We start from the raw sequence: 27,100 nt of genomic DNA on the forward strand, positions 1-27,100 counted from the left end.
AAAAAAAACACAAATGATAGAGGAGAAAGTGAAAAACAGGTTGGTAGAAGATAGACAGGAGATACACGGAAAATTCCTCTGGAGAGGAGTTGAAAGTAAACGGCAGTTTAACTCCTGTATTTGTTATGTAAGTAGTAGTAAAGTATAAGAAAATAAATATTAATCTGACATGGGTGGGACTCTTGGAGTGAATGCCAGTGAGTGCAGAGGAATGCAGAAGGAAAGATGGGGGATGAAAACCACAGATTGGGATATGGGCACAGAAGTGCTGTGTTTTTCTACAACACATTCCAAGCGTTATATCATTATAGAGCTATTATATCAAAGTGCCCAATCAAGCGCTTCAATATTTGGTTTCTGTGTAATTTGTGACTGAAGCCAGACAGCACAGGCAGTGAGTTAACTTCCCCAGTTTAACAGTGTACGTGAGAACAACACATTCACACATTCAGCTGTGTTGTTTCTTTTTAAAAGTGCTGTCTGACTCTGTCGCTGCACTTGAAACTGGTCTTCACATTGTTCACCCTAAAGCATAAGAACTGAACATTACTGAAAAGTGAAGGGAGTCGTCTCAACATTCACACAGAGTACTAACTATACCCCACTAACTGTAAAAATGTGCCTTGGAATTAGCCAAATTTATGACTTACACAGCTGTAATCATATGTAAAGCCGTGCCTTGTGACAAAAATGTTTGCAAACCACCGAGTTAGACCAGAGTTGCCAGTTTTAGCAACCAGCGGGAGTGAGATTGCTCTATCTTACAGGTTATTACTACTCTGCAGTCTGGGTGGCCGGTCCTTTATATAGTTCATAAGTAAAGACACAAGTGCTGGTGAGGAGGTGAAGCTCAGCCTGAAGTCCCAGGGCTGACAGAAAATACCTAAAAAAAACATAAAGGTTCCCTGAAGGTTCCCATGTGTTTGTTGGGGGAACCAGCAATCATTAGCCTTTCACAAACGTTGTCTGAGTTTCTCTGAATGTTCCTTTAAGGTACCCTGAAGCGTACTGTTTGTTTGTTCAGGGAACCAGCCATCAGCAAACCTCAGCAGACGTTCCCTGAAGGTTTGTGTTTGCCAAGTTTGAGAGAATGTTCCCTGCATATCCCCACAACATTCCCTTAAGAGTACTATTTGTTTGTTCAGGGAACCAGCAAACATCGCTGTCAAGGAAAGTTCTCTGAAGGTTACTATTTGCCAACATTACCTGAATGTTCTCTAAGGGTTACTATTTGCTGGGTTGTTGATGAAGCCTGCAAGTGTTGGGAAAAAATTAATTGTCCAGCATTTGTAGTTTTATTTCAGCTGCCGAATGGATTTTTGCTGTATAGTTTTTCTTCTCCCTCCCTCCTGTGATGGATTTGTAGAGACTTTTATTTTGAAAAGGCGCCGCGCTGCACGCTGGAATCACGAGTGCGGAAACAGTTCTTACAGCCAGCTGTTTGTGTCGTGTGTTTGGGTTTTCTTCCAGCAGTTTAAAGTCTTCAAACGACAGAGATAGCAAAGGCACTGGCTCCACTCGAATGGTTTGTACTTCGTGTTATTTTGAGGAGAAGCAGGTTTTTGGGTTTTGGGTTGTTTCTCTCAGAACCTTTAACGTTTTTCTCAACCATCAGTTCGTTTGTATTAAAATCTATTTTTTATGTATCTAATGTTACGTTTCTGGAAGATGGAGCCCTGAGAATTAATTAATGTTTCTGGTGTATCTGAGTATACAGACTCCACCAGCAGTCATTTTCAGTAACTGAAAGTAAAACTAACTCCAGCCAGTTTAACGTTTCTCTTCTGCCTGCAGCATCACATTGAGCTGAACGCTTTAAAACAGCAGCAGCTTGGATCACTGCTGCTTTCTGCTCAAAGAAACCAAAAATAACATCAAAACGTTTGCTTCCTGCACTCATTACTTTCCTTAAATGTCACTTTTTTGGTTTCAGTTTTACAGGATCAAAAGTGAGAGAAAAAAAAGTAGATTTTGGACTAAAAGTAAAAATCAAAGTGTGTTGGAGAGAGATGCTTGTAGTTTGGTACTTATTGTGACTAGACAAGGAATTAGTTATATTTTGATATAAGATGTGAAAGTCTGTGGTGAGCGATGGAAGCAGGATGAAACCATTTCATCATAAAAGCTGGGTCAACTTATTCAGCACATGTTTAATATCTTATTACCTCAAATCATCACATTTTTGGATCAGTTTCTGCTCGTCCGTCTCTGATTTGTCTGAAATTTTCGCGACATAAAATATTATAAAGATATTCGTGAACTTTTACCTCGATATGGCAAATATTTTTCAAATTTTTTTTTCTTTTAAAATTTTCCGTCAGCTCATTTTTAGCATGTTGAAAAATAAAGATCTAGAAATTTTCTTAGGTTATATTTGGAGAAAAATTTTGAAACTCCAGAATTCTGTTGTGCTTGGATTAGGATGTCTAGTAATACTTTTTGTTTTTGTCATACCTGCTTAATCACTTGTGAAAGTTCAATGAAATAACTTTTCTCTCAGTTTTGTGACCCAGCATCATGAAAAGTATCGTATAAGTTTAATCTCATGATCGCTGCGAAAACTAACTAATCAAAAAATGATCAATCTAAATAGATTGTCTCGCTTTGTGTTCCATTGGGAATAAATTCGGCCTTCAAGACCAATGTCACTGCAATCTGTGCATTATGTTGACGTGTGAGTCCATCTACATTTATAGTAACTGCTTAAGAGTTTACCCTCAACCGTCTCTTCCAATAAGTAAATGAATTAAGTATAATAGGAAAGGTTCTCTCTGTATCTCCAGCCTAGAAAGTGGAAGAACCACTTTGAAACTGCAGAACTCTACTCAGCTATCGAGCAATACGTTTGATTTTGTGGTACGACTTGCTGTACCTGCTCAACCAGTTAATAACGATAAATGAAAAAAATAATAAAAATAAGTACATGAACATATGTAATTGTGGTAAGCAAGGACTTTTAAATTAAAATAATATTCTATATGTTATATATTATATGCGTTTTGTTTGTATTGTGGCGAGTTTCAATTTTGTGGTTTGACAGGCATTAAAAAGAACAAAAACATCTTATAAAGCGTGTTAATATAACATTTCAAATCTACAGTGTTACATGTCCAGAGTTTATTGTAAGAAAAAAATGAAGTAAATCAGAGATAGATGAGCAGAAGGCCACTGATGATCTGAGATGGAAAAAACTATTTTGTAAAAAATGTGGTTAGACGTGTACGATACACGTGTCTGTGTCTGTATTTGTGTGTCTTTGTGTTTGTGTCATCTTTTTAAAATATTGTAGTCACTGCTTGTCATTATTATTGTCTTTTGCTTCCTGGTCATCACACTCTTGTAATCCTGAGATAAAATATGTCCAAGAGTTTCACTCTATATATATATTTATGTTTTCAAATGTTGCTGTTTCCTTAATATTTGCACACTGTCAGGCAAAAAAATACATGATAATTTAATCCCCTTTCCATCCATCCATCATCTATACACCCCTTAATCCTCATGGGGGGCTGGAGTCTATCCCAGCTGACTCAAGGTGAAGGCAGGTTCACCTGGACAGGTAACCAGTCTATCACAGGGCTACACTTAGAGACAGACAACCAAGCACACTCACATTCACACCTACGGACAATTTACAATCACCAATTAACCTCAACATGTTTCTGGACTGTGGGAGGAAGCTGGAGAACCCCTTTCATCATCTTTAATTCTAACTATTAATGAAGCCAAACAGTTTTCATATTTGCAGCTTAGATCCCAGTTCATCCATCACATACACACACTGAACATACTGTGTGTTTGTATCATGTATGTTCATATGAGTAACGTGTATGCTAACACAAAGTTATTATTTTTATTTAATTTTGAATTATGAAAATGTGCTTCTTCTAAACAGGCTCTTTGCATTTTAAAAACATATCTAATTACATTTATGTATTCAAAAATGTTTTTGACGTGAACATTTGTATTTTAACCAATCAAACTCATAACAAGCACAACCCAAAGCGATCACCTAAGAGCTTTGTGTACAAAGAAATACTTTGATTTGATATTTTAAGCTTTAATTGTTGCTAGTAGTTTACCATAAATTATTCCCAGAGAAATATGGAGTAGAATAAAAAGTGTGCCAACCTCCACTGTCTCATCTAAACAAAGGTCACATTGTTGGACCTTCAGCACCGAGGTTGTGTTGCTCTAATGTCTAGAATGAGTCACACTGGATTTTTTTTTTCTTTAATTGCTTAAAGTATAGTCGACTAGCCCCAAAGCTCTAAAGAGGTTAAATATTTACTCGGCGTTTCTGCAGAATCCATTGTTCGTGCAGCATTTTGGGAGTAATTATGTGCTTTTAGTCACTGGGAATTTCCCTTTTTCCAAGAGATTTTCTGTGAGCACGCTGATATTCTCTGTCCACAGATGGCTCGGGAGGCGAGACTCACCTTCCTCCTCTCCTTCCTCGTGTTTCTCACGCTGTCAGATGTGTGCGACTGTCATCCTCGCCCTGCTCGATGCGTGAACGCAACATGTGTCACCACGGAGGCATCCAATGATACTGCAAGGAAAGGTAACGCAAACTCTTCTACTGTCGGAAATGTGCAGCATAAGGGGATGTATAGAAATCATTCGTGCCATTATTATTCTTGTATATAATATATGTTATATTGATTTAAAAAAAAAAAAAAAGAAAGGTGAGCTTTTACAGGATTGAATTTCCCTTCTGGGATGAATAAAGTATTTTTCATTTCATTCATTAGTTTTTTGGGGTTTTTTTTTCTACAAGGCCTTCCACACCCTCACAGGTGTTTTCAGTTACTCTGGACAATTTGACTCGGGAATACTGTCACTAAATTCTTGAATTAACAACAATAATAAAAGCATGAACCGGCTTCAACAGGCAACACAGTCTGCAGATTCTTAGAATAAGTGAAACCATCTGTGTGGGTAGACAGCAGGTGTGAAAAGGCTTTAATGTGGTAGATCAACAGTGGCACCGGCAGCCATTTTTAGACATAACTGCTAAATTTCTAATCTGTAAATTGTGTCAGAAAACATCCACGTACCAGTTCATTTATTGCAGATTGATGCAAAACATAGACTGTGCACAGTTCAGTTATCACTGACCTCTAATATTTAGGGTCTGAGCACACCAGTGCAAGGACCTTATTGTAACCGTTGGGTTTATTAAGGTAGTAACTGCATTTTTATCTTGCTTTTTTGGCCTGTTCTGTATAAGATTTTCAGACAAGTCTTTGTACAAGCATGTGCTGTTCTCGTCTCCTTAAGGTTTGCTTCTTATTATTTTGTTCTGCACTTATTTAAGCATGTGGGACAGCTGTGTGAAGCAGTCTTTGATCCCACTCAGAGACTGCCACCCAGCAGTACCGATGGCCAGAGAGCCAGATTAAGGTCAAAGAGGGAGAAAATATTGGAAGTGGAGCAAAAAAGAAAAGCAGTAAAGCTGATTTTCGTTTTTCAACTCTTCAGAAAGACTCGGGGATGACACCTGACTTTTCTTTTTTGTGCTTTCCCAGCTCCAGATGCCGCAGCAGAGGTCGCCGGCTACGCCGATGTGGCCAAGCAGATCATCGACCTGGCCGTGTTCGGCGCCGCCCAGAACCGCTCCTACAGACGTCTGGCCGACTTCACTGACACCATCGGGAACCGTGTCAGCGGCTCGCAGAACCTGGACTTGGCTATTAAATACATGTTCAGGGCCATGACACAGGACGGGCTGGATGTGCATTTGGGTGAGTCTCGCTCGACGTTTGAAGTTTGCAGTGAGGATGCATCGCAGACGCACAAATTACAGGAGCTCCTTCACCAGGGTCTTGATCTGTGGCGAGTGTAACAGTAGTTGTGTGGTTTGTGCTCCAGAGCCGGCCAAAATCCCACACTGGGTGAGAGGGAAGGAGAGTGCAGAGATGATTGTGCCCCGGGCCAAGAGTCTGGCTATACTGGGGTTAGGTAGCAGTGTTGGAACACCTCCTGGAGGTAAAGATCATACTTTATAAATCCATCCAAACACCTGCCATCTGCCTCACTGTGTCATTCTTACCTCATCAGGTATCGAGGCCGAGGTGTTGGTGGTTCAGTCATTTGAAGAACTGAAGCGTAGAGCCGGCGAGGCCCCGGGAAGGATCGTGGTTTTTAACCAGCCTTTTGTCAGCTACGGAGAGACGGTGGCTTATCGGGCTTTTGGCGCCTCTGAGGCGGCCAAAGTGGGAGCTGTGGCAACGCTCATTAGATCCATTACTCCGTTCTCGATTAACAGGTCTGCATGTGTCTCTGTATCTATCTAGGTGTTTAGCTCTAGTTATGGGTAACACATCTCTGTCTTTACCTCTTCCTGTCTAGTCCCCACACAGGCTGGCAGGACTATCAGGCCGGAGTGAGGCGAATCCCAACAGCCTGCATCACTGTGGAGGACGCTGAGCTGATGTGGCGAATGGCACAGAGGGGCCAGAAGGTCGTGGTCAGACTCACAATGGGAGCCGAGACTCTGCCGGACGCTGACTCTTTCAACACAGTGGCAGAGATAAGAGGCTGGCAGCACCCGGAGCAGGTAGCGCTCGTCGCATTTACCAGTTAGTCTGCAGGACAGCGATAAAGAAATCAGTGTTCAGTGCAGTTCAGGGCAAATGTGTTTTGGTGGATATTTTCAGTAAATTGTATTGAAAACAGATGTGCTGCTTTTCCTGCCTCGCTCATAATTAGTCATTCTGGTGGACAAGGAAAAAATCGTGCAGTTCACTGACTCCAGATAATCCCACAGCTGTTTAGTCTGCCTTTATTATGCTATTGTGTGCCGTAGTGATCTAATCTTTCCAGAAAACCAGCACAAAGTAGATTTCTTTGGAAAATCAACGTTGTGTGTCAACAATCCTGTTCAGCTGTGAAATTAAGTGTTGTGGGAAAAGAAATTCCCAAGAATTTCAAAGTTTTAACTTTCTTTGGCCTCCGATTCTCACAAATGACTGACATTTTTTTCTTAACTCAGCTCTCAGGATTGTTTTTCATTGTAATGCTGCCATCATTCAGCTTGAAATATTTGGGTCAGTGGGGGAAATGACCTGCACCTAGAATAAAATAACCTGATCCCTGGTGTGGTGGAGCCGAGGCAGGCCATTTGTCTGTCACAAGGCGAGCACAGGTACACCTCATACAATTTAGAATAACCACTTTTTAACATTTTTTTATCATTGTTAGACTCTCAAGCATAGAGTAACATGACAAAGTGCTTTAAAATAAAATTAAATCAGTGCATAAAAGCAATACCTGACCCTGGTTGCAGCTGTGCAGCGTCACGCTCAAGTCCTCAACACGTCTAGCAGGAAGAACTGGATGAACGGATAAAGTGCTGCTGAAAGAATCTCCACTTGCATGCAGGGACACTTTGTTTGTATAAGACACAGTGTGATGCCTGTGAAGTAAATCCCTCCACGGTTCTGTGATTCGGTGGGAAGGAGCAGCAGAAGTGCCGCGCTCAGCTCTGAGACACACGATGCTTCATGTGGGTGCACAGATGTGGGTAGACATTAAGACTAATGGGGCAGATTTAACTCGGTGTACCGACATCTCCCATTCACACGGGCAGCATGACACAGTACGTTCTGAATAGCTCAGGAAAGTATGTAAATTTTAGTTGCCCTGATTTGCAAAGGTGAGCGATAAAATCTATGTGATAGAAAAGTGCAGCGCAGCAGGGGAAATGGGGGGAGGAGCGTCTTTTTAGATTGAATCAAACTTCCATTCGTCACACGCTGCGTGAAAAGTGTGAATCATGGCGTGTGCTATCTATAGCTTTGTTGTGGATGTTTTTGTTGTCGTTAGGGAAGTTGTGTTTATTACATGTTAGACGAAGGCCGACTAATATTTGTTCACATGAATGTTTGCTTGGAATTTCCCACAAGTGTGACTGTGATCTGTATCTGTGTCAACCTTTACTCCCTCGCAAATCCGAGCCCACTTCATTAAGCAGCTGCAAAACATCACGCCCCAATGCGACACTCAGCGATTCCCCCCAACACAAGATTCCTGACTTTGATTGCTAACAGATTGATGTTTGAACACCGTCACATCCAATATAGTTCAAGAGAATTCTGCTCTTCTCTCCAAGCCCTCTCTGGTTTTATTAACTAACTCAAAAACCCACCAGCAGACTTGAATCCGAGTGATGTTACTGATGTAAGCAGTTTCTATTCTGGTCTGGGAACCACCGCTTGGTCCCTCATCACAGAAAAGGGAAATGAAACACATGGCATGGCTGACATCATCTCTGGCCCGGTGGACTTTGCGCTCCAGCTGGCAGCAGCGGTGGTTGTGGTCGGTGCATGTGTGTGTGTGTGTGTGTGTGTGTGTGTGTGTGTGTGTGTGTGCGTTCATAGAAAGATGTACGCTTGAGGTCTAAGTGAGTCATTTCCACAGTTTAGCCTGTCGGACCGAGTCAGAATCATCTAGTGCTGAGTCGCTTGGATTTTTTTCCACCCACTCCACACCTCCCATCTCTCTTTGAAATTCACATTCAAAGTTTTTTGAGACTCCCACACTGTCGACCAACTTTCAGAACGATTAATTAATTTGTGATGCTTCGGAGCGAGGTGTAGATTTTGTGTTCATGATCGCGTTGAAACTCAAATCATGATGCTGGACGGTGGTGGTGATGAGTGCTTATTATAAAAGTTTGTCTGCGTTGTACAGTCTAGCTACAAACAGACCAATGTTAAAACTAAACTATCTCTCTGAGGGTAAATTCACAATACGACAGAAAAATGATCCGTGTTTGAGGTTTGAAAAATGATTCAACAGGCTGATGACCTGAATTAATACAAGGTCAGTGTGTTTATGGGGAATTTCAAATAGGAAAAGGTGTGGACTGTGAAATCCCTGATGTACGCTATAATTTGGGATAAACCCTTCCATGGAAGTGGATGCAGATCGTTCTGATACTGTGAAACCACCCCAGTGAATACCAGAGCTTGCAGATAGCAACTTGCCTGTGAGTGTTTGTCTCTGTGTGCTCGTCTCTTAGATCACTGGTTGTGTATTTGGACATTATACACATACTGTCGTTTGCAAAGGTACCGTGTACCAAAGAAGTGAATGCATGCAGTTGCTTAAATGTGAAATAATTAAATTTTTGCAACCTTATATTAATTGCATTCTGTATAAATTGAACAGAGTACTGTTGCCTTGCAGCAAGAAGGTTGCCGGTGGCAGCACCGGGATCTTCCTGCGTGGAGTCTCCATGTTCTCCCCGTGCAGCGTGGGTTCTCTCCGGGTTCTCCAGCTTCCTCCCACAGTCCAAAAACATGTTGAGGTTAATTGGTGATTGTAAATTGTCCGTAGGTGTGAATGTGAGTGTGCTTGGTTGTCTGTCTCTAAGTGTAGCCCTGTGATAGACTGGTGACCTGTCCAGGGTGTCCCCTGCCTTCGCCCTAAGTCGGCTGGGATAGACTCCAGCCCCCCATGACCCTAGTGAGGATTAAGCGGTGTATAGATAATGGATGGATGGATAAATTGAACAGTAAGATATTTGCATTTACTGTGTTAAACCTACAGGCCCCTCAGTGGGAACTCCATGCAACAAAAGACAGCACAACTTTCTTTACTGACTTTCAGATCTTTTATTTTTCATTTCCTACTATGTCCATCTTTTTTATTTAAGGACTGCCTCAACCCTTCTCGGCATGGAGGATACCAGTTTTGTCATTCTTCAGAGACAGTTTTTTTTGTTTTTAACTGCTTGTTGCTGGAGGGTTTGTGTTGCTCTGACTTCCTCTTTAAAAAAATACCCCCAAAGGTGCTCTAAAGTTTTCACTTTATTTCCTTACTTAGAAACTAATTTTTCTTTGTCTGATCTCACTAAAGAATGTGCTCCCAATTTCCATCAGTCTTCTTCTCAGGCTCTTTGGCAAAGTTCAGTCTTGCAGTTTTGTGCCAAAGAGTGAGAAAAGTTTTTTTTTCTCTTGGACTCGACCCACAGAGATGTTGTGCAATGTCCTTCACACTGTCTGAGCTGTCACAGAAGCTCTGATTTCATTGATAGCAGCTGTGCCAAGTCTGAAGGATTGCCCGTCTGTTTTCCAGAGCTCGATTGTGCAAAGCAGTCTGTGGTGTCATGTTAGGAGGACGAACACTGCGGCTCTGATTAGTGGTTCGTTCCATGCCTCCTGATTACTGCTGCTGCTGCCGCCGTAGTTCCTCGCTGATCCTTCTGTGTCCTTTTTCCAACTCTCACAATCAGATTTCTCAGTTACGATTCGTTCTATTTCACGTGAAGCCATGATGCAGACGTGGAGACAGACACAGTCAAAAGTTAAGAAGGTTCTTCGCAGGTCATTTTAGACCATGTTAGTGCAGCTCGGGTGATTGAAAATGACAAGCGTGCTTAATTTTGGTTTCGGTGATCACAGTTTTCTGACTTGTGTGTCAGTGATCATGCTGTTGTTGCATTGACTTTCTACTTTGGGGCCTGTATTTTCATTAAAGTCTTTGTAAAGTATCTGTTTAGGATTGTTCATGAGAGGAAATTCTCTACTTGTTAAAATAATGTAGTTATTGAGAGGTGATAGAAGTTTGAATCATTTGACATTTAGGTGTCCTCACTTCTGCTGCATACCAGTTACTGTTAGGACTTTCTGTTTCAAGCACATACAATAGTTTTCTCCCTAGTTTAGCGTATTTGTATGCTAACATGCCAATTAATAAAAACAAAATACAGGGGAGTGTTCGTTAACAGCTGTTTGGTCATGAACAAACTGAACTTTCGACCTGATGATGAAGAACTCATGGTGTCGAAAATGTTACTGCAATTTATGCTGATGTTGAGCATCAGTATCTGTACGGACTGTCACTGCAATCCTTGCAATAGTTGTTGAGACATTTCAGTTTGGTATGAAGTGATGGACCCACGTGCTGACCAAGAGCTGTGCCACAAGCTTGGCTGAAAAAATGTACGAGTGTTTCTGTTATATAACGCGAGACCCGCTCACTTTCATTTTGTGGGAATGTGTGGCTCGTGGGTCGTTGTCCAGACAGGCCTGGTTCAGGTCAGAAAATGTTTTGTAACCTGGAACATCAGGTCAAGAGCGCCCCGCTGACAGGAATCCCTCCCCGTTTAAATTCCTGGAAGTGGAGATAACGCTGCACTGCTTTTGTGTTTGTTATCATGTTTTTTTATGAGTCTGTCTGTTCTTGCTTATTAAAAGGTTTTTAATTATAAATACTAATCAAATTTAAAGAGTGCTGTGAAAGTTTTAGTTAAAGTGTGGACAGCATACGGGTCAGACGGCGCCATATGTTCTGCTTCTTTTGCAGTTGTCTGATCAGACAAATGGTGAAGTTGCCCTGGATATGCATCTAGAAAAACAGTCCCATCGCGCTCCCTCGGTCCCTCTTTTCTCTGTTTACAGTTTGCATATCTGTAAAATCTTCCAGGTCGTCTTACTGAGCGGTCATCTGGACAGTTGGGATGTGGGCCAGGGCGCCATGGATGACGGAGGTGGAGCCATGATTTCCTGGGAGGCCCTGTCACTCATCAAAGACCTGGGTAATGCAGAGACGGATGAATAGAGAGCAGAGGATGAACGGATGAACTTTAATGTGTACACAATGTAGAAATGCAAGATTACACAGGCTTATAAACAAAGTCTTGTAAATGATTTATTTTGTTATTTAGCTTTTTGTAGCCATTTTGTCCTAAAGTGCTAAAGTTTACTGGGAAAAGTACAAACAGAGAAAGTTGCTCAACTAAAAAACAAATAAGCATCACATTGCATTAAAAAAAGAATTAGTAGTAAAGGTCAATATATGATCCTAACAAATAAAGTACTCAAAACGTTTCACACTAGTTCAATAGAGCAGTTCCAGTTGTTTAGCTGACGTATACACAAGGATGACACAACACTTTTATTTTTTTAAATTTCTTAATTTTATTTCCAGTGTTATTCAGTAACATGGTTGAACAAGATGGATCTAGTTAAACTAATCTGTTATTCTATTAAATAAAAAAGGAAAACCAAAGCACAGAAAGGAAAACACTGAATATGAGCAGAAACACACTGTTTGCAGATGTTTCCATAGAGGTCAGGAGGCTCGATGAATATGATAATAAATGACAATCACTTGTTATTTATGTATTTCATCAACGTATGAGTGGTGTTTTACAGTCAGAGCTGCTCAGTATGAAGCTAGTTTTATATATGCAGCCATCTGCTGGTGTGAATCTATCTTTGGTTGAGCCAAATTTATATTTCCAACTAGATGTATTGTTGTTGTTATTTATTTTTTTTACTCACAAACCACAGTCTTTAACCATTTGTTCTATTTTATGAGCTCACCATGTGCTTTTTTTAATGAAGCGTCGTCAGAGCCTGAGAGCCTTTTAATGAAGACCACTGAAGCTGTTGTCGGGACTGATGGTGTAACAACACCTTAAAAATACACTTAGTGCTGCTTTTTGTTGAGTTGTTGCTCATGTGTAGCCTGAAGAGTGAGAGCAGGAAATCATTTACTTAGCAAAACAGCTGGATTATCGCAAGATCAACGCAAATATAAGCAGGAGCAGAGTGTTCAGTTCCAAACTTGGGGACAAATTAAGTACAAGAACAGATATAAAATAGATTATTCTTGTTGACTATAAAACTTTATATAAAAAGGCCTATGACAGGGACAGTCCTCATCCAACCAAGAGGTCCATTGAAGAGCCTTATTATCAGAGATACAGCTGAGTTTAGTGTGTGTTAGAAGTTTTAAAGAAAAGAAAGCAGCAATGCCATTGTTCTGTTTATTCATTCATTTGTATTTGCATTGCTGTTCATTTGTGTCTGTTTCTAGGTTTACGTCCAAGAAGGACTTTGCGCGCCGTGCTGTGGACGGCTGAAGAGCAGGGCGGAGTTGGAGCTCAGCAGTACTACGATCAGCACAAGGTTCTGTCTACTGTTACTGTGGCACTTAATGGAAAACACTCAGAAACAGCCATAAAGCAAATATTGTTCCTGCTAATAAGAAGCAGGAAGGGTCGGACCATTGTGAAAGTAAAGGAGAGTGTAGGAGTGCAGAAATGTGCTTTCAGCAAATTGGAGAGGCCTTGGCTTGCTCCCAGGTTTTTTCTCTGTGCAAAGGATCTAAACAACAATCTACAGTCTCTTAGTTTCCTACTTTAGAGCTTTGGCTGCCGACCAGGCCTTGAGCTATAATCGACTACAATTCTGAAAACCAGAGGTACAGGACTAGCGTACCATCGCTCGCCAGTGTTACATTTGGTGAATATATTTAGAATTTAAATTGCTTAGTTTTTGTTTTAATTAGTTAAAGGTGGAGGCTGCAATTCTGGAGAGGGGTTGTTGATATATTGCCAGTTTATGAAATGAAATGAATGAATGAAATGAAAATGCTTTATTTATCCCAGAAGGGAAATTCAATATTGTAAAAGCTCACTTTTTAAAAAAATCAATATAACATATATTCTATACAACAACAACAACAATCATTCAGTCAGTCAGATTTGTTTTTTAAGGTGATGGCTGTTGGCAGGAAGGAACTCCTGTATCTCTCCGTTCTACAGTGCAGCCTCCCACTAAACACACTCTGTTGGTTCTTCACTGTGTTGTGGAGAGGGTGAGAAGAATCCTCCATCATCTTCATCATCTTGTGCAGCATTCTTTTTTGAACAATCAGCTCCAGTGGTTCCAGAGTTATCCCCAGCACAGAACCAGCTTTCCTGATCAGCTTGTTTAGCTTCTTTAAGTCTCTGGTTCTGATGCTGCTGCCCCAGCAGATGGCTGCAAAGCTGATTTCCACAACAGACTTATAGAAGATCTGCAACATCTTGGTGCAGACACTGAATGATCTCAGCTTCCTTAAGAAGCAGAGTCTGCTCTGACCTTTCTTGTAGATGTAGTCAGTGTTGCATTTCCAGTCTAGTCTGTTGTCCTGCTGAACTCCAAGATATTTGTAATTCTCTATTATATTTATATATCAAATTCTCTATATTATCTATTATATTATAAGAATTATTTAGATAGTGACAGGTTTCTCATCACTTCACTGCCCTCTTCCCCCTGCATGACGACGCACAGGGCATGCTGTGGAGCCATTTTGTTTCTAACTTACAGAGCCAGACCTGTGCACAAACACTGAATTTAAGCAGTTAGTGTCAGATTTGACTGATGATTCCATACATGCAGTTTTTATTACCCGGTGACCATCGAAACTGCAGTACGGCTCTCTCCCAAACCTTTCAGTAGGCCTTCTAGTCATCCATTTTTCTCTGCTCATTCATGATGGATGGCAGTGGCAGCAGGATAAGCTCGGTATTCCACATATCTCTCTCCCCAGCAATGTTTTCCGAGTCCTCTTGAGGTGTTTCCAGGTCAGACGAGATATGTAAACAGTGAGCTCTGGGTCTTGACAGGGGTCTCCTCCCTGTTGGCCAAAGTAAAGCACTCAGGAAGCAGCCTAACGAGATGCATGAATCACCTCTACTGACTCCTTTTCATACAAAGGAGCAGTGACTCTACTGTACACTTGTATCTGCATTCTGATTCTGCTGGTCCCGACCCAGAGCTCATGACCGTCGGTGAAGTTTGGGAGGTAGATGACTAATAAATAAACAACGTAGACTCTTGGCTCAGCTTCCTCTTTACCACAATAGTCTGGTACAATGGCTGCATTACTGCAAACACTGCACCGATCTGTTGGGCACAAGACTCTCCCCGGTCCACGCTGAACGTCATGATCTGATGAAGCCAACAGAACCACATTATTTGCAAAAAGGCAGAGCCTCCACCCCTCTGCTGTGCCTTGAGTTCCTGCTGGAGTGTCACACTGCTGGGAATGTTAGAAAGAAACCTCTGACTGATTGTCAACCCTCAGATTCAGGAGGAGCACTGAGGATTGTGTTCTGGCCGTGGAACAGTGCACCATGTTTTTCCCCTTTTTTGAGTTATGAGGGGGTCATTGGGAGTTTGACCATCCAGTCCACGGGTGTTTTGTGGAGCTTCTGCAGGAGTTACAGACTGTTGCTGTGACCCATCCAGTCCTTGTTCAATCAAAATGAGAGCTGCCTTTGTATTTTCTGTACTAATTAAAGCTTCAGACGGGTGTAAGGCCTCTCCTTGTGTCTTATCCTGTTTGTGATATTCATGGACAGGATCTTATGGACAGCTAGCGGATTGAATAAGCAACTCCTAGCTGGCATGCTCTCTTTGAAAGTGGGTAAAATGAAAATAAAAACATTTCCATGGACTCAAAGTGCATCCATGTCGTCACTTCTCTTTCCTGATGTTTCACCTTTTCTATCTGTTCTCTCCCCACACAGGTGAACATGTCCAACTTCGACCTCGTCATGGAGTCTGACTTGGGGACATTCACCCCAGTCGGTCTGCAGTTTACTGGCAGTGACGCAGCCAGAAAGGTGGGATTAAAAACGCAACTATAAACACAAGTTAAAGTGGAATTAGAGGTATTTATACAAGCGTCCAAAAACAGCAGGGCAGTTTGAAACAGTATCCTGTCCTGTAAATGGGCTGTTTTTCTTTTTAAAGTTCAGACCGTTGCTTCCAAAAATAAGAAACGCTTACCTCGGTCCAATGTTGAACTTCTCACTCATCCTCACTCTTTCACATTTACACCACAGAGGGGAAGTAGTCTCTGCCACCAGGACCACAACAGTACATAGAGAAAACCCCAATTTAACCACAGAACTAGTTTCTTTCAGGTTAATGTGGCCCTGCAACATCTGTACATAGTCAGAGAATGTTTGCTATGAGCTTACAGTCTACCTCATGCACCCTAAAGCCTAGCAGTGGGTTTGACATTTATGGTTAAGTTAAAAAAAACTAAACAAAAGTACATCATTTATCAGAAACTGTAAATACAGAAATAACTGCTGGATTTTAAACTTTTGAACTAATTCTGTGCGTTGTGTGGTTCAGTCAGACCAGATCTAAGCTTCAAATCATCATCAAAATCACTTTTTCTACATGTCTTATTTAAGGTTTGGCCAAAATTAAAGCATTTAAAATAACCATATTCTGTAAAAACAAAAACAAAACAAAAAAAAAGTTAAAAATTTGCGCTCATTTGTGAAGAACTGAGCAACTCAACTGTGATCAACAGTCATGTGATGAAAAATCAGTCTGAAGTGAAGGTTTCCTCAGACCAGATAGGAGACCAGCATGGAAACAAATCAAAAATGTGAGCAGTAAAAAAAATATATATATAACATTTAGACCTACATTAAAAAAAATTTTTGAAATAAATACAAAAAAAATCCAACATTTGCTTTAGTTTTTATGATTTATGGTAAAGTTTTTTATATAGTGCTCAGAAGATATTGATCTTTTTGTACTTCTAGTCATGGTTGTGCTGTTTCCGCTCCATTTCCATTCATCCTATTTGTAATATTGTTTATTTTTTTAAATGTGTTGTACCACATAGAGGACATTTTGTAGTTCTCTCTCCTTCTCGTCATGGTTGTGTTGTTTCCATGGAGATGCAGGACTTTATATTAAAGTTAAAAAAAAAAAGAGCCCACAGTGAGTAAAAATGTGACAGAAGCAAAGAAACTGCTTTGAATTCAGCGGGTTAAATATTTGATCGTGTACCTCAGATTTACTAAACTGTAACATAATTAACGCTGACACACGTTTGATATTCACAGACACCATGACAAACACTGTGTCTGTTTTAACAGGTGATGGAAGAAGTGGTGAAACTTCTGGCTCCCATTAACACGACCAAACTGGAGGCCCACGGTGAAGGAACAGACATCTCACCGTGGATGCAGGCCGGAGTACCAGGTCGGTTGAATCATTATTTCTGTCCGCAGCTAATGTTTATAGTAACGGGCCGCTGTGAAAAGTCATATTAGAACATAATACGTACCACAGCTGTGTTAATACGGCTTTAAGTGTCTGGGAAATAAGAAATAAAAAAGGAAATAAGAAGTTACTCATCCTAATTTTTGTGGCTCTGGTTAGCGTGACCTCTTTTTCTGAAAGTGCTGCGTTTTAAGAATCACATCCTCACTGATGAGCTACGAACAGACGACAGTACAGTTCAGAGAAGTGGGGACACGTTCATTACTTTAAGGGAAATTTCTTAGAAATCTGAAATGAAACTTCAGGATGCTGACTTTACGTAACCAATCTTACATTTTTTGGCACAAGATGTAACGGGTCTAGAAATGAAAAAGCTAATGTTAGAATAAAGAATTAAAACAGAATTAACTAAATTTAAATCAACTAAGTCAATATTTAAAAAAAAAAGTATCAAATTTGTTAAAAAAATGAACGAGTGCATGATTTTTTTTCTTCCTTTAACAATAAAACAAGCAGCTGACAGTGTATTCTCACAGTTTTCACACAGATCTTTCCCACTATAACCTCCTTGAAGACTCTAGTTTTGTATTAAGGCGAGAAACTGTCGTACATCTCAACAATATCGTTAAATTTCTAATAAACTTTTGCTTTTCTTCTGTATTGCTTTTTGTGAAACAGTGTTTCTGTCTTTGTGGTCGTAACAGAGGTTCAGGGCTCCAGACATATTTGGCCTCTGGCTATTTTTTCAGGAAGTGAGATTGTATTGTATTCACAAAAGCACGGTGTTTTACGCTTTAGATAAGGAACTGAAAAAAGAAATGAAAACATACAGCGACAGTCTTCATTATCCAACATTTAGCCGTTCCAGTGGAGCTGCCGAGGGTTTGGTGCGCCGATCAAAAGGCATCTGAAGGCAGTAAAAGTTTCTCTCGCAGTTTGTCTGTTGTGGTGTTCAGGGTTGTTTTTATATCCTCGCTCTTCACTCTGTGAAGGCTTTTATCCTGTTCATTTACTTAAGAGTGTCTGTGGTGTAGTGTGAGTTAGAGGGAGCCAAGAAAAACTATTACATAAGCTTTAATTAGTAGCAACTAGCGCCAGGTCAGTTGGACAGCGGCAACTGTTAAGCTCTGTTAAGTTGTTCAGACGTCTTGCCTAATGGCGCTTTTATACCAGAATACCCAATCCCAGTTGTTCCATTTACTGATCTGTCATCCACTGACTCATCTGCACAAGGTTTTCCATCACGGGGGTAAAGAAAACATTGCTTTACTTGTCAAAACAATGACGGTCATGTCGAATCTTCTGGTTCATGATTCACTGCAGACGAGCTGCATGCTGAAGGGCTTTCCTCCTCGTCTGTGGGCCTGAATTGGGTTTTCTTGCTTGTATATACAGAAAATCTTACATCAGCAGGTAATCTATCATTCAGTACTGACTTAAAGCGATATTTATTTCTGGAACAAAGTTAAGGAGTTCCCCTCAATTCAGGATTAAAGGTTTTCACTACTTTTTGGAATATGCATCTGATAGAAAAATGAACTAAAAATGAAAACTAGATGCAGGATAATATAAAAAGAAGTCAAAATAAATGAAAAAACTAACTAAAATATAGACACGAGCAACTCAGTTCCTCTCGTGGGCCTCATGGGAACAAATTACTGTTACCTGTAAGAGTGACGTAATGAAGAAGTGAGCTTAATTCAATCAAAGCAGCTGCACAGAAAGAAGAATAGGAAAAGATCTGTGACTTACAAACTGGTGAGAAATAGTTTTGTCTTTACAATGACCAGAACACATTTCAAGTTGAGCCAAAATGTTTTGTGTTTTCCATCAATGCAGTCGGAGGATTTTCAAACACATGATGTTTTAGCTCTTTAAGTGACGGCTCAGTAACATCTGCTCGGTGCGTTTCAGTTGAATACAGCGCCTCGTTTCTTTGCATATGACCTTTGAAATCACTTTTTAACTCAAGATTATTTGGTGTAGCTGAAATGTCTGTTATTTCAGTGACTGGTTTATATTGCTGGTGGTTGGGTTTCTTAGAAATCTGGATTTAAACTGCAAGATAATTAGCAAAGGTATGGAGATTATAAGTGAATAACGATGCACAAACAAGGTCAACTCAGTCTAAAGATTGTTTTATAAAACAGGACACCGAGATTCCTGACACAGCACAGGTCAGTGAACAATTACTAAATAAGAAAACAAAAGTCTGTAATCAGTGTACCAGGGCTTGGTTTTATTACAACCTGCATGTGGTTTTAGTTTTTTCCATAAAAATTGTACAGTTGCTTAGTGATGCAACACAGAAAACAGGATCCAGCTTTACAAAGGCTGCTGGCAGCTCACCAGCCAACAGAGGAATGAGGTTTCATGCAAACCTGCTCTGTTGTCAACATTCTTACCTTTTCCTATAAAAAATGCCATACTGCAAATAAACTAGCTCGTTCAGCAGCAACGGCATGAAATCATAGCAAGTCAGGTTTGTGGTTTTAGCAGTAGTGGAACTGCAGTACGCTCAGATAGACGGTGTCATATAAACCGTAGAGAGGGAATGAAAACAACAACAACAACAACAAACATGTGGACCTTCAGCCAGGCAGACCAGCAGCACAGCCCCTCTAGAACTAGAAACACACTGGATTACATTGTTGTGTTGTTAAATATTTTCAAAGGTTTAGTGCCTCCCTCAAAGGCAGCGTTTTGTTTTTTTCTCTGAACCTTTTCTTTTTCGATGTTCTGGGATGTGAAGACGTGTGTGTGTAACTGTCAGCTGGAGTAAAAGGAAACCATGAAAAATGCAGTCATGAACATTCAGATAAGTAACAGTTCAAGCGGATACAAAAAGTACGACATGATGTAAATAATTTGGTGCACATTTCCCTTGTAGAGGGTTCTTGCCAGTTGTGTGTAGTGTTCTTATTTGTCCTCATGTCCACGAAGCGATTTCTGAAAACATTCAAGAAAGACAACCCACGGCAGTCCTCTGCGTCACGTTGAATCCTCCGGTTCACCAACCACTTTAGACGAGCTGCATTCTGAAGGGCCTTCCTCCTCCTCTGTAAGGCTCAGCCGAGGTCTCTTGGGTGGTGTCTTTTTGAGAGTTGGTTGTAGGAACAGTGCGGGGCTGTCCAACGGGAGGGTGAGGGTGCAAACCCCACAGTCTCTGCTGGGCACTTTCACCTGGGTAGCTTCAAGCACATAAAAAAAAAAAAAAGTAATCCTGATAAGTTGTGTCTGATTTTGCAATATGAATAAGCGCACTACATGAAAGCAGTTTGTAGGACTACAAACCTGTACTTCGGAGGGACTTCTGCACTTTGTGGGATTGTGGAGCGGTCATGGACATCTGCGTGCCGACGGACGCTGTTTCTGGGGGATCAGTCTGGGAGGCTACGTGTCGGACAGCAGGCAGCACGTGATAAATGCTTCCACCGCTGCCCTAAACCGAGACACAACAACAACAACACTTTATGCTCCCATCATCAAAAATATCATTGAAATCAGCATTTTAGGTTAGAAACTGTTCCTAAAATGTGGGCAGAATCGAATCTCAAATTGTGGCTTTTTTTTGGTTCTCATATGTGCAGGCTTCAGTTTGTGTGTTGATGTTTTGACACTGGGACTTCCCCACATTCTTAAAACTGCAGAGTGTTGTTTATTTAAATGGATGGAAATAGAAAAATTAAATAACTAATAACCTTTTTATTTGTCACAATAAATAAACAGCTATATAAAGATAAGGGCTGCAACTTTTTAGGTCAGCTTGGAGTTACATTTGTGGATCAGCTCACATTCATTTAATAAAACATTTCTCAGCTGTATTATTTTCAAAGCCTGTGATGCTCAAACAGCTGTTTTAATTGCCAATGTTCGGCATATTTTCTGACACTTATGCTTCAGTTTTAAGGGATTTACTGTATAAGCAACACACCCTAACAGGAATGTATTTCCTTTTTCTAATATTTCCAAGCATTATGTTGAATGAAATGTACTGAGCATTAAAATATTGTAGTTAAAGGTGGAGTCTGCCCAAAAAAAAGCAGAAGCTGGGCGCCAAATGCTAACGGGGTGATATGAACTGTGTCAACAGCATCTCTGTCACTGCAGAGTAATTTTAGGATGTGGACAATGTTCTTTGTTCTTTCATGCAGCTTCTGATTTGACACTTGGTTCTCGCAAAGTTTGGATTGATCCAGTCTCAATGCTTAAAACGTGACTTTAAATTAACTGTCAATGTGCCTCAGAATCTATATTATGTTTCTGTCACAGAGGAGGCTGCATGTTGAGGACCACATTTCTGTCACCCGAGCTTTTTCCTTGGCACCTTGAGAATCCAGTGACAGCAAAAGTGCAACCACATCAGTATTTAAGCCAATTAATACTTTCGGTCTAACAGATTGTAATTTAAGAGGTTTATTCCACCCAAATGCTCCCTTCTGTCTTGTAATGTAACTTGGCTGCTGATAGTTTTATCAGGTAAAACAAAGATGGAATTTGCTGAGTTTCAACCAGATATTTCAAAGGTTAGAAAAATGCAAGACACCTTGTAAACGCGAAGGTTCTTCTGTAGTATTGGAATCACACAAATACGTTGGATCTGTCCACTTGGGGTGTTTGGCACATGGAGGGGCGGTTCAGATTTAATTTGGGGAGTTGTTGGAGCTGCAGTGATGGAAGTTGACGGAGCTGGACTGGTGGAAGCTGTTGAAGTTGGGACATTAGACATTTTTGGAGTTTGGATGGTGACGGTTAAAGCAGGGTGCTTCTCTTTGCACAAACACAGGTGTCTCATGAAGTCCCGTTTGCGTGACAGCATTGAGTGGCAGTAGAGGCAGTGGTAATGCCAACGTGGTCGGCAGACTAACCCACATCTGTGGATGGTGTACCCTAAACATAAGAACATAGAAACATAGTGTTATTATTTTATGATCATATTGTTTAAAGTTATAAGTGTGTTCCGACTACAAACAAATCAAAGAGGAACTTGTTTGTGGCTCATTGCTCAAATGGAATTGATCAAAACATTCAAGTCGCTTCTAAAACACAGACACATCGTAACTCTATTTAAATTTCCCAAGAGCATGTTTGCAAACTTTACCTTCATGGAGAACGGCACGGTTGAAGTGGTTCTCTAGATGGAGCCTGACCTTGCTCGGCCTCGTTGGGTGGAACAGCACCGAGCTACAGAACGGGCAGTGGAAGTCTGTGCAGCACGTGGTGCATCTTTTCAATTCAGGCAAGGAGTTCCCTTCTTGGATCGTTACGTGCATCTTGAAAAGGAGAAAGCCTGAATTAGTCAAATTGAACAGTTTGAAGTCTTTTCACAGACATACAGTAAGCCTAGCAAAACTACATGTTGCATCTTCTTCGCAATATTGTTGATGTTCTGTCTGTGCACCAATTTACAATCTATTCTGTTCTGTTTTTCCAGTTGAAATAACTTTTAAGGACCAATATAACTCATGCCATACAGGTATTTTGTAGGTTGCAAAGGAGATATTTTCTATAAATCATGTTAACTGCATTCGCCCTAAGTCAGCTGGGATAGACTCCAGCCCCCCCGCGACCCTAGTGAGGATTCAGCGGTGTATAGATAATGGATGGATGGATGTTAACTGCAGTGTAGGGGCCAATCTAGACATACCAAACATATACAGAATAACTGTTAGAAACACTCCTATAGTATTATGTCAAGCTTGATTTTTACTGTGAACTGCAAACAGAGTTGTGTTTGGTCACAATTATTTGTTTATTAGAAATATTAAAGGTTTCACAAAGACATACCTTTACTGTTACTACAGATGTAAAGTTTTCCTACTATGACTGTTTGCAGATGTACATAAACTGGGCCTTTACTATTTGCCATGGCACTTGAAATCAATTCTGACACCTGCAGCAAGATGGGATCGGTTCCTTAAGTTTGTTATGAATGAAACCCTGAAAGTGTGAATCTGTGTTTTTGAAACTGTCATCATAGCATTGACTCCTAATGTCACTCATATGTCTTCTAGCATATTAAAAACACCATATTGACATGCTAACAAGACAAAAAACTTGACTTTGACCAGAGGGGTTCTTTAATTATTAGGATCATCTAAACCTAATGTAACAGTGAGTATTGTTTACACTGAGGACAGTGGGCTAATCTAATGTGGCTAACAGCCACAGCTCATATTTACCACATTTTATAAGTTTAAATCATGTGCAGGCTACAATTAATTATCACTGTTATTCAGCAAACACCTATTTGGGAATGTTGAAGTCGTGCTATTAACAAATAAAAATGCTAACAGTTCATTTTGCAGCAAGCTAACAGGAAGCTAGCTAACGTTAGCTTACTTTGCAGAACAGTTTAGGACACTGCTATTATTTCTAACAAATAAAACTTTATCCACATTTAGTACTCACAGCCTTATTATCGTCCATATTAGGTCGTAGACATGCGGTGCTCGGGCGGTGATCCGGTTCGGTAGGTGGCAGTGTCACGAAAACCTCGGTGCCTGGAAGTGCGGTCCTGGAACTGGAGCCTCCTTTAACGCACACACACGCAAAGGACCAATTAAAGCGTCTGGTGTTTATGAAGCTGCTCCGGACTGGTTCTCGGGTTTACTCACCCGTGTCACCGCAGCAGGGCTCCGGAGAAGCTGCTTCTTGAATCCCGTCTCCACCTTGCATGGTTGGAAAAGCAGTCTCGCGTAAAGTGGAGGTTTCAGACGGGAGCAGACGGGATGTCCATCCGCCTCAGAGCGCGCAGGCAGCGGCTTGATGTACGGTAGAAGCTCTCCCTGCTGGTGCATCTCAGACCCATGTTTGAGCGTCACTTCAAGCTAAAAAACAAAACAAACTTATTCCTTCTGTGGCCCAATCAGCTCATTCATCAGTTACTGTTGCTGTGCTGCGCCCTACAGGTGTGGAGGGCAGAGTGCTGGACTGGCAGCACAAACAAACAAACAAACAAACAAATCAACTCAGCGTGCTGCTTTGGCATAAATATCAAGTAAACAATATTGTCAAAGCATCAAGGATGGTGTGATTTAAAAATGAGGAGATTAAAAAAAAAGATTCTTAATTACAATAAAAGTGGATAAGAGGACAAAAAAAAAGTAAATAAATGCAAATGAGTTTTGCATGTGTGTATGGCGTACGTATGTTAATAAGGATTTTTATTTATATAGCACTTTAAAAAAAAGAAAAGGGTTTGCAAAGTGCTTTGACAGGCAAAAGTTAAAATCACAGCAATACTCAGTGCTAAAGTCAAGTCCTCAGTATTAGTGTATGACATGAAGCCAAAGTGCTTTGAAGTAGAGAAATAATAATAGCATTTTAAAAAATCACATTAAAAATTGACCTGACTAACTTAGTTAATACGGCTAAAATACTACAACATTATATAAAATAGAAATTCACCTGGCTGATTAAATATTAAGGCTAGGACCCCACAATATTATATAGTTGAAGAAATCACCTGTCTAATTAAGATAATTAATTAAGGTTACACACATTTTTTTTAAACATGGAAAATGCATGTACAGCATACATAGGACATCTAATGATTTGTCACATTCAGTAATGTTTTAATCATGTGTCTCTCTGCTGTTGCTTCTCATCGTCGTCTCGTTCTGTGAAGTTTGGGATTCAAATATCTTGAAGTATTTCTATCTTCTTAGCAGTACAGCTGTCACATTTTAGAGGAAGTGCTTGTCTGTCTCGCCTTTCGTGAAGTGACCACAGACTCTTCCTTCTGTCAGTAGCTACAGCTTCTTGTCTCGTTCTCTCTCTGTGGCCAGACTGTGGTCAGTATCTGTCTCGGCTTTCGATCTCTGACAGTAAAGAGATATTCTGCCAATTTAAATGTTGGTTGGGTAGCACAGTTGCCTCGCAGCAAGAAGGTTCCCGGTTCGTGTACCGGTGGGGGCATCAGCGTGAGTTCTCTCCGGGTTCTCCGGCTTCCTCCCACACAGTTGAAAAAGATATTGAGGTTAATTGGTGATTGTAAATTGTCCGTAGGTGTGAATGTGAGTGTGCTTGGTTGTCTGTCTCTAAGTGTAGCCCTGTGATAGACTGGTGACCTGTCCAGGTGAACCTGCCTTCACCCTGAGTCAGCTGGGATAGACTCCAGCCCCCCATGACCCTGGTGAGGATTTTATAGATAATGGATGGATTAAGGGCCAGATAGCACAGAAATTTGTTTGGAGTTTTGGTTTGATTGTCCAGTATTTCAGATCAGCATTTTTGTTAAAGTAATAATTTGATTTACTCTTAAAATTATAACTCAGGATATTTCTACAAGCTTTTCTTTGTGCTTTGAACCCTGTAACGTGGTCTTCATCAATCATGGAGATGGGTTTATTGGCGCGCTAACTCAGTAGCTATGATTTCATCTGTAGCACACGTGTTCACGTTGGCTTGTAGTTATACATGAAAAGTAATTCTTGGCATAAGAAATGCATTTCTGCCACTATTTATGATACTGTAATAGCTAGAGAGACAATCTAAAGCCAACATCTACTTGTTCGCTTTGTCCACATCTAATTTGTCCTTCACACTCACTTAGTCATGATCCCAAAGGAAACTGAAGTAAAACTATGGTGGTGGATTGGAAGAAGTGCTTCCTGACCCAAAAAGTGGATTAAAACTTTGTTTACAAACTAAAGTTCCCAAAACAGAAGTACTTTAAGATGATATATATGAAAACATTGTTTTAAAATAAGGATTGTTTTCTAGTACAGAACCAAAAGCAAAGCAAAGAAGATAATACGCAGATTGAAGTTGAAAAGTAGCTACAGTGACGTTAAAGTTTGGATTAAAACCAACATAACAGGGTTTCTTCCTTCATTCTCCACCAGTGTCCAAGTATTTTTGAGAATAGAATTTAATAGAAATGCTTTATTGTTCCCAATGGGTTAAATTCTGTTGTTCCAGTAGCGAGCAGAACCAGTATAGTGACCACCACCACAAATTCAAATAAATAAGCAGAAATATCCAGTAAGCAAAGTAAAAAAATGAGAAAAATATAGAGTAAAATACCCAATAAATGATGAGTAAAAAAGTACTGAAGGGATGAATGCACTAGAAAGTGTTGAATGCACAAATAAACTATAGTGAAAACATACAGTGATATGTAAATATAACCTGTTGTATGTTTAGATATATTAATACAACAGTTTGTATTTAATCATTAAACTCTCTGCGTGCATCTTTTCTGTCCGTCCTCCAGGTTCCAGCCTCCACGTGGCCGACAGTCGCTACTTTTGGTTCCACCACAGCGAAGGCGACACCATGGCGGTCCAGGACCCCCGAGACATGAACCTCTGCTCGGCACTGTGGGCCGTGGTTTCCTACGTGGTGGCCGACCTGCAGGACATGCTGCCCAGGTAGCAACAACGGCGGGATTATCGGATCAGTGAACGCCGGGTTGAATCCAGAAATACTTGAGATTGAATAGTTGATTTTTTAATGTCGGTTTCTGTTTACAATTTGAATGTAAATTGACTTTAGATCAACAAGAGAGAGGAAGAAAACTCTGTGATTGATTGAAATCTCTTAGATCTATAAAAATTACTTTGAATGTGAAGCAAGCTAATGTCCAGAACCAAAGAGAGGACACGTAAAAGTTTATCTGAAACCCAATGCAGCACAATAGATGCCTATAAGATCCTGCTACATGACAATCTGGATGATTTTTAGCAGAGAAAAACACATCGTGTTTAGATTCGGTGGAAAAATGCAGATTTTCAAGTTAAAAAAAATCAATTTTTAAGGAGTAGGATTGCGGATTTTCTCAGGTTCTGTATTTTTAGATGCATAATGTGCACCAGCATGGATAATATTAGAATGTTTTTAAGTGTAGGATTTAAAAAAAAAAAAAGTATTAGAAAGTCCTAAAGTGAACTCATAAATGAGTGTTTCTGTGTTAGTAGTGAGTTCATTAAGGAGAAAACAGAGTGTTGGGAAATTGCAGTGCTGTCTATAAGTTTTATCTCAAGACAAACTTTTAAAAGCCTGATTTTCATTGAACTGTTTTATTTTGGTTGATGTTTGAAGTGATTTATGTTCACACTGTGTTTAATTCCCTTTATTTTTCCTTCAGTCACTTTTGCATGATGTTTTGTAAGATCTGACCCCAAGTATCAGTGCACTATTAAACTATTAATCATTGTTTTATGCAGTGACGCCCATCTGCCGTAATTCTTTAAATTTTGCCGATCGCGTAGTTTCCGTGAAGAAAGAGGAAGATGAGACGAGGTGACGCCGAATGACATGTATACGTCCAG

General features: G+C 40.4%; 2 protein-coding genes across 5 annotated transcripts; one reads left to right on the plus strand and one right to left on the minus strand.

The window, feature by feature from the left end:
* Window positions 1–1,427: 1,427 nt before the first annotated feature.
* Window positions 1,428–26,998, plus strand: LOC103364596 (carboxypeptidase Q). Its single transcript, XM_008291751.1, has 11 exons — window positions 1,428–1,525; window positions 4,417–4,564; window positions 5,532–5,747; window positions 5,875–5,991; window positions 6,064–6,271; window positions 6,355–6,562; window positions 11,437–11,548; window positions 12,835–12,926; window positions 15,320–15,415; window positions 16,697–16,802; window positions 26,044–26,998. Exons 1-11 carry the CDS (start codon window positions 1,523–1,525, stop codon window positions 26,202–26,204), a joined length of 1,467 nt encoding a protein of 488 aa, XP_008289973.1. The 5' UTR covers window positions 1,428–1,522; the 3' UTR covers window positions 26,205–26,998.
* On the minus strand, window positions 19,041–23,611 carry LOC103364594 (uncharacterized). Of its 4 annotated transcripts, none has more exons than XM_008291750.1 (6): window positions 23,495–23,611; window positions 23,235–23,356; window positions 21,925–22,096; window positions 21,370–21,713; window positions 20,118–20,265; window positions 19,041–20,014 (listed from the first exon to the last, which is right to left on the minus strand). In XM_008291750.1, exons 1-6 carry the CDS (start codon window positions 23,499–23,501, stop codon window positions 19,815–19,817), a joined length of 993 nt encoding a protein of 330 aa, XP_008289972.1. In that variant the 5' UTR covers window positions 23,502–23,611; the 3' UTR covers window positions 19,041–19,814. The 4 variants fall into 4 exon arrangements, with proteins under 4 accessions (XP_008289972.1, XP_008289971.1, XP_008289970.1 ...); XM_008291749.1 differs by having other exon boundaries at window positions 23,235–23,353; window positions 23,450–23,611; XM_008291748.1 differs by having other exon boundaries at window positions 23,450–23,611.
* Window positions 26,999–27,100: the final 102 nt, after the last annotated feature.

This window comes from Stegastes partitus, unplaced genomic scaffold (assembly GCF_000690725.1).
Source record: "Stegastes partitus isolate 25-593 unplaced genomic scaffold, Stegastes_partitus-1.0.2 Scaffold760, whole genome shotgun sequence".
Taxonomy (NCBI): domain Eukaryota; kingdom Metazoa; phylum Chordata; class Actinopteri; family Pomacentridae; genus Stegastes; species Stegastes partitus.